The sequence below is a fragment of the Pseudorasbora parva genome, chromosome 10 (assembly GCF_024679245.1).
Source record: "Pseudorasbora parva isolate DD20220531a chromosome 10, ASM2467924v1, whole genome shotgun sequence".
Lineage (NCBI taxonomy): Eukaryota > Metazoa > Chordata > Actinopteri > Cypriniformes > Gobionidae > Pseudorasbora > Pseudorasbora parva.
The window spans coordinates 21,708,303-21,728,925 of record NC_090181.1 but is presented as its reverse complement, the minus strand read 5'-3'; the positions used below and the strand labels follow the sequence as shown (position 1 = coordinate 21,728,925).

The 20,623-nt window shown below is 36.9% G+C and overlaps 3 protein-coding genes across 5 annotated transcripts; all 3 read right to left on the bottom strand.

The window, feature by feature from the left end:
• Positions 1-794: 794 nt before the first annotated feature.
• hmgcl (3-hydroxy-3-methylglutaryl-CoA lyase) lies at positions 795-8,817 on the bottom strand. The gene is made up of 8 exons (XM_067455496.1): positions 8,701-8,817; positions 8,511-8,594; positions 5,927-6,034; positions 5,676-5,771; positions 5,241-5,389; positions 4,883-5,135; positions 3,247-3,372; positions 795-2,321 (listed from the first exon to the last, which is right to left on the bottom strand). The coding sequence occupies exons 1-8, from the start codon at positions 8,797-8,799 to the stop codon at positions 2,220-2,222; spliced, it is 1,017 nt and encodes a 338-aa protein (XP_067311597.1). The 5' UTR covers positions 8,800-8,817; the 3' UTR covers positions 795-2,219.
• A 393-nt stretch (positions 8,818-9,210) lies between these two features.
• On the bottom strand, positions 9,211-13,820 carry zbtb8a (zinc finger and BTB domain containing 8A). Of its 2 annotated transcripts, none has more exons than XM_067455492.1 (4): positions 13,455-13,820; positions 11,563-12,398; positions 10,171-10,340; positions 9,211-9,958 (listed from the first exon to the last, which is right to left on the bottom strand). In XM_067455492.1, the coding sequence occupies exons 1-4, from the start codon at positions 13,517-13,519 to the stop codon at positions 9,647-9,649; spliced, it is 1,383 nt and encodes a 460-aa protein (XP_067311593.1). In that variant the 5' UTR covers positions 13,520-13,820; the 3' UTR covers positions 9,211-9,646. The 2 variants fall into 2 exon arrangements, with proteins under 2 accessions (XP_067311593.1, XP_067311594.1); XM_067455493.1 differs by lacking the exon at positions 13,455-13,820 and adding an exon at positions 13,345-13,376.
• Positions 13,821-13,947: 127 nt separating this feature from the next.
• On the bottom strand, positions 13,948-19,891 carry gale (UDP-galactose-4-epimerase). Of its 2 annotated transcripts, none has more exons than XM_067455494.1 (11): positions 19,769-19,891; positions 19,218-19,347; positions 18,698-18,813; positions 17,892-18,005; positions 17,515-17,691; positions 17,330-17,443; positions 17,175-17,241; positions 14,836-14,921; positions 14,668-14,745; positions 14,420-14,534; positions 13,948-14,309 (listed from the first exon to the last, which is right to left on the bottom strand). In XM_067455494.1, the coding sequence occupies exons 2-11, from the start codon at positions 19,336-19,338 to the stop codon at positions 14,245-14,247; spliced, it is 1,053 nt and encodes a 350-aa protein (XP_067311595.1). In that variant the 5' UTR covers positions 19,339-19,347; positions 19,769-19,891; the 3' UTR covers positions 13,948-14,244. The 2 variants fall into 2 exon arrangements, with proteins under 2 accessions (XP_067311595.1, XP_067311596.1); XM_067455495.1 differs by having other exon boundaries at positions 18,698-18,810.
• Positions 19,892-20,623: the final 732 nt, after the last annotated feature.

Below are 20,623 nucleotides of genomic sequence, written 5' to 3'. Positions count from 1 at the left end.
ATACTTTGTAATTGTGCTTTATATTTTTATGGCGAAAGTTGTGTACCATGGATTCATGTTCAATTAGGGGTACAATGTGGCGTCCTTTATTTCCGCAGGATATTTTTGTTGCCAGGATAAATCAAACCGAGTAGGCTACTCAGGAGCATGGGGCACAGGATTTTGAGATTATCTGATTTCTGATTAGCAAGTTACAACTTCCGTGTCTATTACTAAAATTACACGTTTTGTTGAGTGAGCAGGTGCAACCACTTCACTCTGCAATCCTTCGACTAATATAAGAACTGGCCAGTTTTTGTTTGTGAGTGAGTGAATCCGGATGCTTCTGTGCAATATTGGGTCCCTTGATGAACTAATATTTAAAAATAAGACACTAGTTGAAAAAAGCAACGATCCAAAATAATTTACAACGAATCATCATCATTAGCTGTTAAGTTACAAACGCAACACATTTAACGAAGTCACAGAATTGGAGTCAGATAAAATTAAAGTCAGATTTAAAATTAAAAATGCTCTTCCCAATGAGATTAGACAGGCTAACTCTTTTTGTGTTTTGAAATCTCTACTTAAAACCCATTTTTTAGGCTAGCGAGTGACTCAACTTGTTTAGTTTCCTAATGTTTATTTTAAATGTACTATTTTTTATTGTTTTATTGTATTTTATACTGTCCATACTGTTTATGTGAAGCGCTTTGACATATAACTTTAAAGGCGCTATAGAAAATAGTCCTAACAGTTTTTTGGATCAAATTAAAATCTCTGGAAAACATTATAGTGCTTACCCAATCAATTGGTATCTTTATTATGAATGTTCGGAAATCACCATCATATTTCATAAAGAGCTATATTTCAAGGTATTAATATATGAACTTGGTTTTTATTAAGTCATTCTTCAGAATAATCACATACATACATGCAGTCCCCAGCCTTCCATTTACCAGATGCCACTTCATGATGAAAGTAGGAGAGCTATTCGAAAACGTTTTTTTATCAAACCTTAGTAATGCATGACCGAATACGTTTTTCAGGGTTGGTGTATGATGTCAAACAAAATGCGTAAATGTGCGAGACTTGTTGGTCCAGTTCATCAGCCTTCAACAAATAAACAAAACTAAAGAAAGTTTCCTAACAGTAACAGAAAGTTAGTTCCTTTTCTCTTGACAAAAATATTCTTACTTTTTTTTAAACAGTTTTTAAATAAAAAAAGGTTTTCTAGTTTAAATATAACGGTTTACCACATTGCACAAAGACTCATAAATTCACTTTTCTTATTGTCTTTAATCATTAAAATGAGTAATTTCTTAAACATACAGGCTGAAGATTAAAAAAACAAAAACAAAAAAACAATATCAGTCAACCACAAAGAGAAACACCAACAAGACATGTATCAATAAATTAAAGGAAATCTAAAGGCATTCAACAAACCTGCAGAGCTTCTGCTTGATTTGTTCCCGTAACAAACAATACATACTGCTTATGTAAAGGGGTTTTCCTTCAATTAAGTTTTTTTCCTGGAGAGGAACAAAATTCATCAGTAATCGGTTATCTTTGTGGTGCATTATTTCCATTTCCTGAGTTTTAATTTGAATGCGTGTGTTATGAATACCAATGTTGTACTGCGTTTTACTAATAATGACAGATATTTCCGTTTCAAAATGAGCCAAAATGACATGCAGACAAAGCTCTGGGGACATTAGACACAAAACTGTGTGTGACCCCTTATTCTGTGAGACATTGTCACATTAGTAATTATATAAATTAACATTAGTACCGTGATACAGGCTAACCAGCAAGATATTTGCATTTGATTAACAATACTCTGTCAAACTACTTCCCTCTCTAGCATGTATTGCCTTTAGGCATCATACATTAATCTTACTTCAGCTGTACACAAAATATTAAATTCATTTACTAGAAATTAACATACTCTGTATTTAGTGATTGACTGTCATCAATTATCAAGGCACAAGAGAACAATTTTGGTCTGTCTGGTTGTGAATATGAGATGATACAGTTCACAAATGTCCTTTTCACCACCAGACTAATTCCCACATTCACAGTAGAGAACGGATGTGCTCATCCCCAGAGTCTAGCTCCACTGTGATTAGAGATATTTATTTCAAATATGCTGTAAATGAAGAGGCTTTACTGTATACTAAGGGATAACAGTGTAACCTTCACAACAGTGAACCCAGGCACTACGATCACTTTAGAAGACTTTAGAGCTTGCAGGAGGCCTGAGCTACTTTTGAATTTGTCCTTCTGTTCAGTGAATGACAGATGAATGAGCCAGCGTCCAAGAGTTTGGGCAGGTCCACTCCCTGAAACACAGAAACTACAGTCTGAATGGGTGGTATAATTGATTAAAAATTGTTTTTTAACCAGACTTTCAAGTAAGAAAATATATTTTTGTGTTATAAAAATTAAGCCATGTGCACAATGTACGATTTACAATAGTTCTTTATGAGTTGTTTCAGACTGTACGAACATGTTTCCAGCTGATAGTCATGTCACACTGTGGGATTTCAGTTGAGTTTACGACAGTCAAGACGCATTGAAAACGGATGCACGCAAGAAGACAGCTGCATTACATGCAGGACTGAAATGGTGGATAGCAAACAAAAATGATCTTTAGCATTAATTTTGATCATGGCTTCTCTTGTAATGAAGAAAAAAGATGATGTGAATGGAGCAAGTGGTGGTTAGTTGTCTCACTAATTGCGCCACCAGGTTCTGCGCTCCTATTGGTCTTTGATTTGGTGTTTGTCATAGAAGTCACATTACAGGACTGAGCATCCCATCTTGACACTGCCAGAATTTTGTCTGACCCTAGTTAAGATTTTAATAACTAAATCTACCTCAGTTTAAATAAATTGTTCACCTGTTTGAGAAGTGTTTGTCATGTTTTGACAATAAAGGATAGTTTAAAACCACAGTTAACTGTCGGTTTTCTACATATTTCACTCAGGAGCAAAAATATGCCTTTAAACTTTAAAAGAAATTAAGCTTTTACATTTATCGTGATATTTATCGATATCGACTGATATGGTAAATTATATCGTGATATTTTTTTGGCCCATATCGCCCAGCCCTACAACACATCAAAACCCAGTTGTTTTGAGTAGGGCTAGTAAGATGATGCATTTACAGACCAGAACTTTTAAAAATAAAAATCTAGAGACGGCAGTAAAAATTGACTGAAAGAATAAGTACATTTTAAAACACACACAGTCATGTTAGACTTACAGTATGGATTCCCAGCCCGTGCAGCATATAGACCACATCTTCAGTTGCAACATTCCCAGAAGCCCCCTGGGCATAAGGGCAGCCGCCTAACCCTGCAACGGATGAGTCCACGACACTTACCCCATTCTAGAATTGAGCACAGGAAGCAAAAGTGTGTTGTATTTAAAAAGTAGTTTCTCGTTTTAATAATGTGAAAAATGCAAGATCATAATGCACCTTATGTACACAAAGAGCAGGTCTAAATAGACTAATATGGCTGCAAGCAGCAATGATGGGCCCAAGCCCCAGCACCACCGCCAGTACACAGAATGAGATCAAAGGATAAGTTAGAGACTTTTTACAAGTTGAGCTAGAAAATTCAACAACATTATATAAAAAAGTAACATCTAAACTGAGACATTATAATGTCTTATATATCCAAATTCAATAGCTTATATTAGTAATGTATATGAAAACCCTGTTTTCAGCAACAAGGCTTTTCTCAACCCTGTTTAAAAAGAGGCCTATGCTTTCAAAGTCTAGTGGTTACACTATGTATTACATATAATTTATTTATTTAACCTAGATCTGTATTTTTTAAAAACATTTAATTTGTATTATTTTATATAGAAATAAATGGCATATACTTTATTTAGAAGATATGAGACTTTTTCTCATAATCCCTCGCCACGTCAACAAGATATCCAATAACCGTTTGCAATTTAGCATTTGTAATATATGGGCATCATGTTGAGAACGTTTGGTGTGAATTGTATTGAAGCCCTTTGGAGCAGTAGTTCATTCAGAGCTTGATTAAAAGAATACATATTCAAACAAAAATGGCTGACTTTCTGTTGGTTGGAGCTAATGATTTTGAATTAGAAAGTTGTCCCGAATTGATGAGAACAACATATGTACAGAGTTTTGTCAAAAGTATGACTTCAGTCAAAAGATGGCGCTATTGAGCACCTCCTTTTAGGAGGTTCTCTTCCTTTTACAATTCGAAGCATGCTAAGAGTAAAATAAAAATATTAAATGAAATGCTGCCATGACAACAGTATTCAAGACATCAATAATCCTTTTGCAGGTGTACATCTGTCTTGTCATTACTCTGACGAAGTTTGAAATGAATCGGATAGAGGGATATTTCAAAGCTTATTTGAAAGTCACAGCTCCTGCTGCCAGTTGGTGGCATTATGACTTTGACTCATAATGGTCACATCAATGTGATCGGCCTCGTAGAATGAACATACGTCCTGTTTCTCTTTTTTCGCCATAAATCTGTTTCACAGCCAAATCGTTTGAGATATCAAAAATCTGCATGGAATTTAGCATCCTCAATGTCTTAGCTTCATGTTGACGGAGTTTCGGCTGAATCCCCTAGGAGAAGTATATCAAATTCCAGAGCATGCATTTTTCAAACAACCCATAATAGCTGACTTCCTGTTGGGCTGGCGTATGACTATGAGCGTGAAAGTTATTTGACCTGACGAGATCTATAAGAATATAGAAGTTTGGTGACTTTAAGTGAAAAGGGGTGTGCAACAGAGACCCTCAAATACAACCATATTAAAGGGTGTGCCACAGATCCCTATAATAAAACAATATAAATATAGTAAAAATTGTAATTGTTCCACACGCCCCCTGACTCACTTACCTGTAATGCCACAAGTATGTTAGCAAGTGCTTGTCCATAAGTGTCATGACAGTGAACTGCTAAAGCCTCCACTGGAACCTCTTTCTTCACAGCATTCAACATCTCCACCATGCCACCCGGAGTGCCTACTCCGATGGTATCACCAAGTGAAATCTCATAGCACCCCATGGAATACAGTCGCTTAGCAACCTCTGCCACTTTGTTTGGAGATACCTTCCCTTCATATGGACAACCCAGTACACACGACACATAGCTAGGAAAAAGAGCAACATTTTTCAACAAGAAGAGCGGTCATTTTAAAGTTTTGCACACTGGGTTATGGGAAAAACTAAAAATGTACAATCCACGGTTGTCTTACCCTCTCACAGGAACTCCCTCTTGTTTGGCCGCTCTCATCACCTCCTCAAAGCGCACAAGACTCTCATCCACAGAACAGTTTATGTTTTTCTTACTGAAGAGCTCTGATGCAGCACCAAATATTGCCACCTCTTTTGCACCAGCCTTCATCTGATTAAAAAAAGAGAAATATTCCTGTGATGGCAAAGCTGAATTTTTTAGCATCATTATTCCAGTCTTCAGCATCACATGATCCTTCGATATTCTCCTTATATGTTTATGTGCTCAAGAAACATTTTGTATTATTATTATTAATGTTGTAAACAATGTTGCTGATTCATTTTTTTGTAGACATTTTTTTTTACATTCTTTTCTCAGGATTCTTTTTTTTTTTTTACTTCTTTTGAATGATAGTATACACATAAGTAGTATAGCACATGAAAGTCTGTTCACTCACAGCAGCCAGGAATCCCTTCAGATTAGGGGTTAGAACGGGGTAATTCACAGTAGGTTTCTTGTGGAGACCCCGCATCACTTCCTCCTGATCAGCCATCTGCCAATCAAACGCAGCCAAACTTCAATAGTTACATCAAAGATTCTCTCATAATTCCTATTTTATAGCAATTTATGTTGTGAAGGTCTATTAATAAAATGTTTGCATATTTCAATGGTGTGTGTGGTGTGGTGTGGTGTGGTATTGTATCTCACCCGAGGGACCCATTTAGGTGAAACAAAACTTGTGGCCTCAATGACAGGAAGTCCCGCCTCAGAGAGCATATCAATCAGACGGATCTTCACCTCAGTGGGAACGATGGCCTGATGGACGCAGAGTTTGTGTTTAACAGGAGATAATATATAGCTTTCCTATTTCACATTACATGGTTCCCGGAATTTCTCACACATACATTTCCATCATACATTTCCATGAACTATTCCAATATTATGAAACATTTTAGACCAAAAAATTATAATAATAAAAACAAAAAACATATATAGGCAGGTATATACAGTGGCATGAAAAAGTATCTGAAGCCTTTGGGATTTCTCACATTTCTGCATAAAATCACCATCAAATGTGATCTGATCTTTGTCAAAATTACACAAATGAAAAAAACAGTGTCTGCTTTAACTAAAACCACCCAAACATTTATAGGTTTTCATATTTTTAATAAGGATAACATGCAAACAATGACAGAACGGGGAGGAATAAGTAACTGAACCATCACATTTAATATCTGGTTGCCCCCCTTTGGCAGCAATAACTTCAACCAGACGCTTTCTGTAGTTGCAGATCAGTCTGGCACATTGATTAGGATCAATCTTGGACCAGTTCAGTCAGATTCCTGGGATGTCTAGCATGAATCGCTGTCTTGAGGTCAAGCCACAGCATCTCAATGGGGTTCCAGTCAGGACTTGGCCACTCCAGAATGTGTATTTTGTTCTTCTGAAACCATTCTGAAGTTGATTTACTTCTGTGTTTTGGGTCATTGTCCTGTTGCAGCATCCATCCTCTTTTTAGCTTCAACTTTCTGAAAGACGGCCTTAGCTTTTCCTGCATAACTTCCTGATAAACTTTTGAATACATTTCTCCATTAATGATTGCAATTGTCCAGGCCCTGATGCAGCAAACCAGCCCCAAACCATGATGCTTCCTCCACCATGCTTTACGGTGGGGATGAGGTGTTGATTTTGGGGATATTCTCCATTTTTCCTCCACACATGACGTTGTGTGTTCCTCCCAAACAGTTCAACTTTCATTTCATCAGTCCACAAAATATTTTGCCAGAAGTTCTGTGGACTGTCCAAGTGCCTTTTTGCGAACATTAAACGTGCAGCAATTTTTTTTTTTAGACAGCAGTGGCTTCCTCCGTGGAGTCCTCCCATGAACACCATTCTTGGCCAGTGTTTTACTTATAGTCGATGTATGCACAGAGATATTGGACTGTGCCAGTGATTTCTGTAAGTCTTTAGCAGACACTCTAAGGTTCTTTTTTTACCTCTCTGAGTATACTGTGCTGAACTCTTATTGTCATTTTTGGGGGACGGCCACTCCTTGGGAGAGAAGCAACAGTGTCAAACTCTCTCCATTTGTAGACAATTTCTCTAACGGTGGATTGATGAACATCCAAACTTTTAGAGATGGTTTTGTAACCTTTCCCAGCTTTATTCAAATCAATAATTCTTGATTGCAGGTCTTCAGAGAGCTCTTTTGAGTGAGCCATGGTGCACATCAGACAATGCTTCTCATCAAGACACAGTTCTTTCTAGGTGTGTGTTTGATAGTGAGCAGGGCAGCTTTAAGCCACTCTTCAGTGATTGGACACATCCCTGACTTAAATTGTTTGGTAAAAATTGGTATTAATTGCTCTAAAAGTCTCATTAGGCATAAGGTTCAGTTACTTATTCCTCCCCCTTCTGTCATTGTTTGCATGTTATCCTCAATAAAAATATGAAAACCCATAAATGTTTGGGTGGTTTTAGTTAAAGCAGACACTGTTTTTTCATTTGTGTAATTTTGACAAAGATCAGATCACATTTGATGGTGATTTTAGGCAGAAATGTGAGAAATTCCAAATTCAGATACTTTTTCATGCCACTGTATATATATTTATTATGTTATGTATATATTATGCTAAATTCTATTCTCTCTCTCTCTCTCTCTCTCTCTCTCTCTCTCTCTCTCTCTCTCTCTCTATATATATATATATATATATATATATATATATATAAATTAATTAAATGAGAAAAAAGTCAGAATTTAGCAGTTATATATGAATTATTGCTGTCAAATGGAATAACTGCATCCAAAATAATGTATATAAACACACACACACACACACACACATTTACGAATTTTCAAAAAAAAATATTTGTATATGTGTATATATATATATATATATATATATATATATATATATATATATATATATATATATATATATACAGTAAATACATGCAAATATTTCTTAAAAGTATACATAAATGACTATATTTACAGAACACAGTATACACAAATATATTATGTAACAACAAACTTTTATTGGATACTATTAATCACAATTAACCGAATTAACAGCACTTATGTTAATATTAAAGATAATTAAAATTCCTGTACTTAACCTTTGAAACTCAATATTTGCCGAGCTGACAGTAACTAACGTTACCTTCAGAAATCAAGGTTTAATTTGAGTCACCAGTGTATGACAGTTGGTAAAACAGAAGTAGAACTACACTGCACATTGTCATGCTGGATTTTAATGCAGGTTAATTCAGAAAAAGAAAAGACGTTCACCTTTTCATTCTGAAGTCCATCTCGGGGTCCAACCTCCACAATCTTCACTCTCTCTGGGAATGACTGGGTGGCAGACACACTGACCTGTCAAATCACACACACAAAGTTTACAAACATACATATGCACCACAAAAGGGCAAATACAAACTACATAACATGGTCACGTTTAGAGCAGTAAACAAAAACTTACGGATCTGAGCACGACGGCAGCAAAGGAGTGCAAAGAAGGACGGTGAACCCGAGCAGAGGCGAAAGGACCAGGACCAACCCTCATCATGAGCGCCGCCATCTTCACACGCCCCCATTCCTTCTGACGTCATAATGTCATATAATGATTTTAGATCTCGCGATAATACGGTAGCGGATTTCGAGAGGCTTGTCACCGTCATTCCTCTGCACCATCATAGCGACGAGAGCTAAATGTTTTCTTATTTGACCCGACCAGAGGGTGAAAAATGCCAATGTTTTTTGTTAAATGTGAGTGTAAACCTAGAATGAGCAAATGCATTTGTATTTTATTCTGGTTAAATGTAACTAATGATTCTTACACACACTGCATGTATTTAAAATATATTTCTTTAGTCTAAATTATCTTAAATCATTTTCAAAATAAAACGAATAGCAGAATATATTTCCATAGTGAAAGAGAAACACATACAGTCATACATATAATATTTTATTTAGACAATGTTTAAGATGAGCCTGTGACAACATAACTTGTTGCGATTTAAATAAATAAATGAGTCTGTTTCACATCACACAAAGTAAGTCACAAGGACTCCATGCAGCAACGTATATAAAATGAAAAATGTAAACCTTGGGATTAACACAAGTTTGATTTTTTTAGAATTACAGAAAAATCCCATTGTAACAGCCTTGGATCTAAATTAAATTACCACATTGTCCTTTTGCCAATAAATGCCTTTGAAATAAACTAAATATACTTTAAATTACAGAAATATACTTGTACTTTTATAAAAGCAGTTATATTTTAAATACTTTTGATTTTTAATGAGAAATTTATTTTATTTGTACAAAAACGCACAATCATTTTCCTTATGAAATTATAACGGATGTTAAACTGCCAAAAAATACAGCTCTTACCCATTCACCCTCACACACAATCAAACATATCATCACTTTCCACTGGCTTCCTCATCACTGTCCTCCACTTCCTGGATTATGAGATCTGCTCCAGAATCTTCTGCGAGGTCATCGTCGTCCATGACCCATGTAATTTGCCTGTTCTCACTCATGTCCTCTTCCACACCCAACAACAGGCCATCCTTATCCTCAGTTCCATCTGTGATTAACTCACTGTAGCCACTCTCCTGAATGCAAACGTCGCACAGCCTGTATTTGCGGGTTCCCTCACTTACCACTCGCCCATTGACTTCAGTAACATGGCGTTTACACTTCCTGCACACCAGTTTACGGGCCTGATGAATCTGTGTAACACAAGTGTTTTTCTTTTATTTAACAGACAGAAAAACATATACTTATATATATATATATATATATATATATATATAGATTAAACAGCATTCCTGATTACACAGGAAGTACAATATATGAAATGATTTTATGATTAATGACCAACAATAGCATGACAATGAATGACAATGTACAGCAATGAGCAGTGAAGCTGAGTGTTTCTCACCGTCTCAAAATGGCTACGTAGGTGTTCCAGGCGAGTGAAACGTTTGCTGCAGGCCTGACAGGGATACGGACGCTCACCTGTATGACAGCGGAGATGACGCTTCAAGTCTGCCTTCCTCTTTACTGTGTGCGTGCAGAAAGGACATTTGTAACGCATAGAGGGAGTGGAATCTGAGACAGAGAGAGACAGTGACTGTCAGATCCCTTTCACGCATCACCACATCAAATAACTATTTGATAGCCAATTTAATAAATACATGTCTTGTTTACAAAGTCCAGACCCATTGCATAATAGAGAAAGAATCAGGGGCATGATAAAGGCCTAGAGGAGAAATGTTTTGCATTTAACTACTGTTCAAGTTTAGGTTGTTGATCAAAACCTAGAATGCAATATAAACAGAAAATATTGAAAGGGGTACATTCTGAAATCCATTGCCGCTTCAGTAGACACAGACAGACACAGACACACACACACAGACAGACAGACAGACAGACACACACACACACACACACACACACTATGTATAATAATATTATTATAATTATTATAATGATTTTTTTATCATTCTTTTCAGTTATGATTTTACTTAATCAAGAGAACTGAATATTGTCTGTACCTCTTACTGAGAGAAAGCACATGGTATCAATACGTTTGGGACACTTTCTGGTCAGAACTGGAGGTCAACCAACGCTAACCTTGGATAAACTGTGTATCTGTGTATGTGCATAGTATTCTGTGCTACAGATCAGTATTGAGGATGTACAATGGGCAGCCTAGGGAAAGTGACAGTATGTTGTTGGTGCCTGCTCCAGACCTGGAAGGTCACTATACGTGCCTAAATCTGTACTCAAAATCAATACTTTATATTGATGTTAAATTGAAAATAATGAAATAAAATTAATATTTAACTTTTAACTCTAAGATTATTTTTTATGTTTTTAAAGTAAGCCTCTTATGCTCACCCGGGCTACATTTATTAAAAAACAAAAACAAAACAAAAACAAACAAACATTAAAAACAGTAATATTGTGAAAAAGTTCTACAATTTAAAAGTTTCACAGGAATAAATTACATTTTATATATATTACAATAGAAAATGTGATGGAAAAGCTGTATTTTCAGCATCATCAGTCTTCAGGGTCAAATTATCCTTCAGAAATCATCCTAATATGCTGACAGGTGCCCAGGAAACATTTTTTACTAACTCATATCATTATTAACTCTTATTATCTAATGTCTATGCTAAAAACAGTTGTGCTCCTGCTTAATATTTGATAAACAGAAAGTTCAAACGAACACGATTTATTTCAAATATATTTTTGTAACATTGTAAAAATCATTACTGTCACGTTTAGCAGAATAAACTGTTTTATACGGCAGTGTAGCGCTTACCTTTATTGAACACCCCAACTACCCCAACAATTGACGGAAGGTTTGCGTACAGCTCGTCTGCTTTCTGAGAGCAGTGTGATACCACCCCCTGAAGGTCAATGAGAGAAGTGTCTTCTGTTACCAAGCGACTGGTGGCGGTTCTTTTCCTGCTTCCTCTTCTCCTGCGTTCAGGGAGCACAGAGCTGTACTGCTCCTCCTCCATTTGTGCCTCCAGGCTGGACTGTGGAGGAGAGTTCTGCTGAAGCCCTGAGGGCTGCGGGCTGGTTCCCCTGAAGTCTTCCTGTGGCTGTTCATCCTCTTGCTCATCCCAGAGTCTGGTCTGAGAGCTCATGCTTACGTCACACATGTTGGACGGCTCGATGACGTTCTCACGTCTGTCCTGAAGCGGACTGCTGTCCGACAGACACAAATACCGATTCTCATCGTCCTCTTTTGCACTGATCTCGAGGAAAGATTTAATGAAGGCCTTGCAGTAGGAAATGACGTCATTCATCTGCAGGTAGCTGGCGGCTGACATCACTTCTATTACATTAGAGCTGTTGAGCTCTAGCTGACCAGAGTAAATAAAGTCCAGGATTATGGCAAAGATGTCAGGGCTGAAGACATCAAAAGAAGCACTTACAGACTCCAGAGTGTCTTTAGCTCCCTGAGACAGCAACATCCTGAAATATCCACTGCTGCCATACAGGACATTACGGTGTGCACGGAAAATCTGACCCTCAACCAGCACGCTGCAGTCACAGAACAACTCCTGATGCCGCTGCTGGTCCAGCTGCTTTAGCAAACAGCTCTGGTGAATGGCTGACATATCTGCACTGGTCCATTTGTGAATAGGCCTGAATAAGAAAAAAAGTGAGAACTTTATAAATATTTTTATAGCATAATTAACTATTTAAAATGGTTTATTGAATTAAAAAAAACATTTTATTGCATAACATACACAACATACAAGATACACATACAGAGGATCACAGTATATTATTATCCATTACATTCATAATAACTTCTACTTTATTTCTGCAGCGTGTATGTGTGCTTTGTGTGACGTAATGGCAGCGATTTGATTTCACAAGGAGGCAGTAAAACTCCGCCTTACTGTTCTGTGATTGGACTGCACATCTGTCAATCATCTACATTCGCTGTGGAAGGGGCAACACCCGACTTTGCGCATCGGGTAACAAGGGAGAGAAGAAGGGAGAAAAAAAGAGGAAAAACAGAAAGAGGGAGAGAAGACGACAAACGCGGGTTTAACACTGACGCGTTAAACATTGAAACAATGGCAATAAAGAAAATTAGGGGACGTTTTTGCTGTTAAAAAAAATCTCTCCATCTTTCGTCTTCCCTCGCAGCACGCGCACACAAATACCAAAACTGGGTTACGTTGTAACTAAGACACGAGTAAATAAATAAATAACCCAATTAATATAAAGCCATACAATCCGTAGGAACCAAGAAAACGGACGAAAAGTAAATTATGAGATTAAAGTGCTCTGCGCCCTTTATGTGTAAAACGCCCGACGGAAAAAGTAATACCTGAGATAACGCACACACACGCCTGTATTTAACGTACCTAAAACGGTATTTAATCGATAACGAGGCATTGCATTTCTTACATTACGAATAAACCCTGTCAGATACGGGGATATGGGCAGTGGGGTGGTTTCTGATGGGAACCCTGTCGTCCGTGGAGAGCCGCCCACCGTACCGACCTCAGACTTGATTTTAAAACGCAAAACACCCGGCTTTTTAATACCTTCACCCCTTTTTCATATTTCGGATTACCTGAGCTCAGACGCCCCGCGGGTTGACGCTGAGCCTCGTGCTGGTCCCCTTCGCCCACCCTCTTTACCCGGGCACCCGTTTCCCCCAGTCTCTTAAAACATAATACTCACAGATGCCCCGCGTCACCCGCACTCCGATACGATCGACATGTCCCACTTTCACAAACCATCTCCATTTCTCTGCCTACTTTGGATGTATTTGTCCAGCTTTTGTTATCAGGGCGAACTGCTTTCACTTCCTGCTTTGCCCGAAAGACCGAAACCCGGTTGTGCTGGAAAAACGTTTTGCTGACGTGGGTGTCCGGAGCGCCCGGGACCGGAGAACCGCTTAAAGCACACGCGCCCCTGTACAGCAAAACCGATACATTCACGGCTTCTGGCCCTGAAAATGAATAAATGTCCCATTTAGGTTTTTAGCACTTATGTTGACCCCATTGTCTCATAGAAAACAGCGCCATTGGTTTGACAGGGAACGTTCATTTCATACACTCGGATCTAAGATGTTTTATTCTAGCACGTGTTTTGTTAAAATAACCTGCCAAAAAACGACAAAAACACGGAACAATCAGTGAAATGCTGAAAAAAAACACTTAAACATACAATAAAAAGAAAATGCAGCATATTCAATTTATTTTTTCTTATCTCACTGACAAGGAAGTAAAAATAATCATAGATCAGTGTGCTTTAATACAAGTGATGGCATACAAATATTGTACATTTTAAAAAGACAGATGCTGAATTAGATTAAATCTTTTGTTTATGTTTAGATTTCTTGTAATATAATGATTTTACATATAATTATTACAAATGAAAGACTTCATTGTCCCACTTTGGCTTTGTTTTTTTGCTATGAGTGCAATTCCCTTATTTTTTGTAAGAAACAGTCTGCATTCATCCAGTTTCAAGGCAGTGTTCCATTACTGAATCCCGTGGGATTCTTGGATTGCCAGCGCCATAGATCCTCACCTGTGATTAGATAAAACAGTCAGATTAATTGGGAGCTGTCAGTATTTCTCACCCATCTATTTATGCACACTGCAGAATGAAAATGAATTGATTTGATGGTTTACACTTACACATCCTCTCCAGGCCGTATTCAGCCTTCCAGCCCAGCTCTTTCTCTGCCAGACTTGGATCTGCATAGCAGGAGGCCACATCCCCGCTCCGCCGAGGAGCAATCTCATAGGCAATCTGGAACCAGAGGAAGAGAATATTCAAAACATCACAATCCGATTTCATAAAGGTGACCTTAGGCTGAACAAATTGTGTACATGCATATATAAATTATATATATGTGCTTTGGACCGCAGCAGGTTCACCTCACCTTTCGACCTGAAGCTTTTTCCATGGCATTCACCATCTGTAGCACCGAGTAGCCTGTACCTGTGCCAAGGTTATAAACCTACAAAGAGACCAGGACAGGAAGGTAAAAAACTGAGAAAAAAGGATGTGAAAAACAGAGCACATTAAAGAGGAAGAAAGAATGTCTTACTTTACACCCACAGCTGTCCTTCAGTTTCCTGACCGCAGCAATGTGCCCTTTTGCCAAGTCAACAACATGGATATAATCTCTCACACCTAGCCAGGAAGAATAAATCAGAGTTATTATCTTAACCGGAATGAACTGAATGTCCTGAACTGAAAACCAACATAACTGAAGATTTTCATGACTACAAAGCAAACTAAAATAAAATAACATAACATGGTTATAAATAACATATTATAGAACTTGGAAAGTTTTACAACCACCTGAATTAAACCTTAAAATGGCACTGACTGAATAGGAAAAATCAAGACACTGCTGACAATTTTTCTAGCTTTCATAAAGTCAGCACAAACTTAAGACAGCCCTAAAATAAAGACGAAATAAACCAAAACCAGACACCTGTGGAAAAAACTCAACTAAAACCAGTGTTTTTTTTAGTATTATTTAAATAATGCTACACTATTTATTCATTTTAGCTTGACTTTAAGTTTTAGTAATTTTGTTATGTGCTGTGTCATTTTTATTAGTTTTTAAATAAATTTAAATAGTTATATTAGGCTTTCATTTATTTATATCTCATTAGTTTGAGAAAATGTAGTACTTTACCTTAAACTAATTATTTAAAGTTTTTATGCCAAAGTTTTCCATCTAATATTTATATTTTATTTAACGCTGCAGTCCGCAACTTTTTGCGCTCTAGCGGTTAATAAACAGTACTGCATGCGTCTTATGGAAGAACATTGCAGCTGGAGCTACTTCTCTCCGTTTTATGTCTATGGCGAGTCACACGGGCTGTGCACCTCCGCAGCGGTTCCTACCAGTCTGGCCTGAAATAGTCCCAATATAAACACTTATTATAAGTGTACCATAATGATCCAGGGTAGGACAAAAACACGGTTTGGAAAATGGATTCATGTTGGACATTCTCATTATATAATTTTTGTAAATCTTGAACACACAAAAAAAAAAAGTTACGGACAGCAGCTTTAAGCTTTATTTCAATTACTAATTACAGTTTTTCTCAATTGCTAAAACACTAAAACCCATCGGTTGAACAAATTTCTCAGTTGCCTGAACTCATTTAGCTAATTGTGCAGTCTGTTGTCAATACCTTAAACCATTTCACATGGTAAAACATAATTTGCAGATCTCACTTAGACTTTTCAGCTAAACTCTAAACACATTCTTATTGTCAAGACACATTCTGCACTCTAATGCACATGCCTTCATACGGGTTAACACAAGTGACAACAATCAAATACAAATGGAGAACACAATGTCATTGATTGAACACAACCACTCAAAACTGATTTAATCTGTTTCAAATGATGAGACACAACCAATATAAGTACAGTGCATTGTAGGCTGTATACTGTACAATGAACAAATCATATTGCCCTGAACATGTTGCTTTCCATTTGTTTACAGTAGGCTACTGACTGCTCAATAGATTTTGACTGGTTGCAGGTTCATATCAACAAAGGACAAGTTTGTGAGATGCAGAGTACAGTACTGTAAAAATCAGCCAAATCTAATGAAAATGCATATCTATAGCACAAATTGTATTTATCGCGTGATTTATGTGCCAAAATGAGTTTTTATGTGCATATGTTACACATGCAGTTTTCGTGTGCATATGATATGTACTTTATATTGTGTTATGTGCACGTACTCCAAACACCTCAACCTACCCAATAGGGTGACAATGCAAATCATATGCACATAAAAAATAATTGTGACGTATAAATATGCATTTCATGAGAATGAGTTGGTAAAAATAGGGCTACAAGCAAGAGTAAGAACAAAAAATTGCAAAGCAAAGCAGAGTAGTAATAATTTCTGACCAATTTTGAGCTACTATGATTACAAGACAATGACAGAAAAATATGAAATTTGTTTTGAGATTAAAAATTTACTTCTGCCTGAGAATGTTTTGAACAATGTGTTTTCTATTTTTTGCTGTATTGTTTACTGATTGCTTGATAGTGTTTATCATTTTGATCACTTTGTTTATGATTTGAGAGCAGTGTTTGATTTTGAACACAGGCAAAACTGTTTTGAGGCGAAAGTTTCATTTTGCAAGAGGAGTCAGAGGTTTTGTGAATAGTGCTTGAAGAGGAGGTTTTGTGTTTAATGGTTTCAGAAAATGGAGCAAGGTTTCAGAAATAGTGTTTAAGCAATTGAGAAAAACTGTAAATGGAAAAAAAAAACTTTGTTTAATAGTTTAACAATAACTCATAAAACACATAATAAATATGAGAGAGAAACTAATTGCAACTCCAGAAATTAATTAATAAGAGACAGCAGTTAAGACGAAGATAACGTGCTGAAAACCATCTCATTACCGGTTCCATCAGGTGTGCTGTAGTCATTTCCAAACACATTCAGATGTTTTCGCCTGCCAACAGCAACCTGCCATACAAGTGAGAAAGAACAATGTCTTTTACAATGCACAGACACAAATGTAATTATTTAAACCTTAAGTGCTCAGACAGATCACCTGGGCAACATAAGGCAGGAGGTTGTTTGGGATTCCCTGTGGATCTTCACCAATCTGTCCTGAGATGTGAGCACCAATGGGATTGAAGTACCTGAGCAGCACAGCATTCCAGTCCTGCAAGTCATTTTATCAGTTACACACATGCCACACTGACGCAAAAGGGTCAGAACAGTGTGTTTAACTACCTTCTCTGCTGTGCACTGGTCCCTGATCATTTCCTCTATGAAGTACTTTGTCTTGCCATAGGGGTTTGTGCAGCCACCCACTGGATGCTGCTCATCAATGGGAAGTTTCTGGGGGTCTCCATAGACGGTGGCAGAACTGCTGAAGACCAGATTACGCACCCCATGAGACTGCATCACCTGATTCGGAAACAAACAGAGCCACAGCCAGTAAGGCATTCCTTAAGAGCTGAAAGCACTAACATGCACAAACAGACCCCTAACTGTACTAAATCTGAATGTCAAGATTCAGATTCATATGGACACTCCATGCATGAAAATTAACCATGCATAAGGACAATCCATGCAAAGACATTTACATTTTCAGACACATTTCTTACCTCCAGCAGATTGATGGTTCCTGTGAGATTGACTCTGTAGTATCTTAAAGGTTGTTCTACAGATTCACCCACAGCTTTCAATCCTGCAAAGTGCATCACTGCATAGAAGGAGTGCTGGGACACAGGACAGAAAGAAAACATTGAACTCAATTAACCACTAGAGGACGCTGTTATACATTGAAGCTGGTCTTCGTTCAGCAGTGGTGTGCGGTGGTCTTTTAAAATTAAGGGGCTAAGTCCTCAATCCCACACCAAATACAATTACAGCTCTGGAAAAAAAATTAGTCATCATATTTTCAGGCCATTACAAGTTTGATTTTGATGTGTCAAAGCAGTGATAATCAAGTGGTTTAGTTGTTTACTTTAAAATTAGTCATCTCATTAACACCATTATTCTATTTATTCAGAGTTTCAGACCGATTCAAGAACAAGCACAAAAACAAGAGGTAGGATTTATTATACAAAACAATCATATCTAACCATCACCAATCATAAATCGTTGGAGGCATTGCCTCTCATGTGACTCATTCATCCTCAACTACCCCTCCATCAAACCCACTGCACGCTAGGGGGTCTGTTTTAAAGGAAGGCAAGCCTCCCACTGTAACTTTACCTACAGATGTTGCTGTTGAACAGGGTTACTTTATAAAAACTAGTGACTTTTTTAATGTTACATTTTTTTAATATTTGTTTCATTTTTTTTTTAAAATATTTATTTTGTTCTTATCCAGTTGTTGAGGAGACACTCCCTTGCTTCCTCAGAGTAAACGGCATATATATAAAAAAATATTTTATATTTTTTTTACCTTTTTAAATATTTTCTCCAGTCCAGGTTTATCCAGAAGGTCCAGCTCATGGAACTCAATCTGAGTATTCAGAAACTTCTCTATTCTCCGTAAGCTCTCTGGAACATCACCCTCTCCTCAACAAAACACACATCCACAAACAAACGATGGACATAAAAAAAAAAAAAAAAAAACATTTGAAAAAAATTAGCTATTTATAAAATACTATTAGCTAGCTACCAAACCAAAATACTGAATTAACAATTATATATATATATATATATATATATATATATATATATATATATATATATATATAAAATGTTAAATATTGAATGTAATACAACCGTTTTAAATACAATATAATACATGAATTTAAATACAAATATTTAAATTAATATTTAAAAAAAAGCTGAGTTACACGGACTATACTATATTCCACACAAGGGCTCACTGTGTGTGCAGGATATTTCTGAGACTCTTTGTAATGCAATGTGTTCAGGACACCACCAAGGACCTTCTGCCGTTTAGTGTTATTTACCTCTGACAGCATTACTGAAATTATCGACGACCACAGGGTGATACCCAGCCTCTATGAGCTCCACAACACAGTGGCTGCCAATGTATCCACCTCCTCCTGTCACCAAGATCTTCTGACGCATGTTGAGAGCCTTCAGCGCGGACAGAAATATAGACATACAAAGGTGAATGTAATTAACGTTACTGGATCACTGTTTACAGGTATGTGGGTGTGTCCTATCCTTATTAAACCTGTAAGAGCACTACGTGGCTCAACCTTCACCAGCTGCATGAGCATCCTGTTTCAGTGTGTTTGAATGGAGCCCTTTCATTCATCGATGGCGCTCATGTCACAGCATTTAAACCTCACTAAGATTACCAAAAGTTCAAGTGACCAATGCCAATTTAGTTCAAACCAGCATGACTACACTGGTAACGTTAAGTGGTAAACACTGACAAAATACATGAAGACTTTAAAAGTCACCTGACTGAAGAAAGAAAGTAAGATCTGTATTCCCCCAGTCAGAACAAACAACATAACAACAGCTCAGATTCAGATCTATTATCACCCACCGTACTGATGAAGGCGGATCAGTGAGAGTAATTGGAGAACACGCAGGTGACAGCCACAGCAGTGACCGGCGGGAAGAGCGTCTGTTTGGTTTATTCATTCTTGCTTCCTTGTTTCAGGGCTACGTGGAAGTGTGTGAAGCCGCCAATGTATGTTCTGTGTAATTCACTTTCAAAGAAAAAGTCTTCATATTTTGAGTCTCCTTATGTCACGATGAAATAAAATAACTATTTTTACACCAATCACTCATTCATCTATGCAGATTCTTTGTTTTCTTTAGCAGGGCGGTGTAGTAAACCAAAATGCCCTCCTTGCTCATTGAAACACGTTCTTTGGAGACCAATCGAAATATATGACTTTTATATAATTAATATAAATAGGATATGATATTATGATATCCATGGAAATAATTATTAAATATATGCAAGAATGAGTATGAACATTATACACAGTACACATATATCAACACAAACTATAATTTTGGATGCAATTAATCGATTTAACAGCACTAAAGTATCATGGAAGCCTTGAACCACAGTGTGAAAAATCTAATTTATTTGTTTCTTCATAAATTGTGATATATTTTTTCTTTTTATTGTTTTTCACTTTCTTACTGGGATTTTTTGTTGAGTTTTTAAGTTTAAATATAAAACATTTCTTTAAAACAACCAAAAACAAGAGGAAACAATAAAAACAGATCAAAAGAAAATGCTTTCCTAAAACGACTTTTATTATGAAAAAAGTTGTTCCCTTCCTTTGCGCACACAACTTTCATTCTGACGTGTTTGTCCTTCTATGGAATTAAGTGGTCAATTACAACTATGATCATATGTCAGTCAGCTGGTTTATTCTTTTAT

Bases quoted from the DNA above. Each gene is read 5' to 3' on its own strand.
- hmgcl (XM_067455496.1), bottom strand. From the start codon at position 8,799: ATGGCGGCGCTCATGATGAGGGTTGGTCCTGGTCCTTTCGCCTCTGCT. The intron at 8,595-8,700 runs GTAAGTTTTTGT...GTGATTTGACAG, and splicing joins CTGCCGTCGTGCTCAGATCC to GTCAGTGTGTCTGCCACCCA. The intron at 3,373-4,882 runs GTAAGTGAGTCA...GCTCAATTCTAG, and splicing joins ACATACTTGTGGCATTACAG to AATGGGGTAAGTGTCGTGGA.
- zbtb8a (XM_067455492.1), bottom strand. From the start codon at position 13,519: ATGGAGATGGTTTGTGAAAGTGGGACATGTCGATCGTATCGGAGTGCG. The intron at 12,399-13,454 runs GTGAGTATTATG...TTTCTTATTCAG, and splicing joins GCGGGTGACGCGGGGCATCT to GCCTATTCACAAATGGACCA. The intron at 10,341-11,562 runs GTAAGCGCTACA...TCTCTGTCTCAG, and splicing joins AGTTGGGGTGTTCAATAAAG to ATTCCACTCCCTCTATGCGT.
- gale (XM_067455494.1), bottom strand. From the start codon at position 19,338: ATGCGTCAGAAGATCTTGGTGACAGGAGGAGGTGGATACATTGGCAGC. The intron at 14,922-17,174 runs GTAATGAGATGG...CTTCCTGGCTAG, and splicing joins CAGCACACCTGATGGAACCG to GTGTGAGAGATTATATCCAT. The intron at 14,535-14,667 runs GTGAGGTGAACC...CTCTGGTTCCAG, and splicing joins AAAAAGCTTCAGGTCGAAAG to ATTGCCTATGAGATTGCTCC.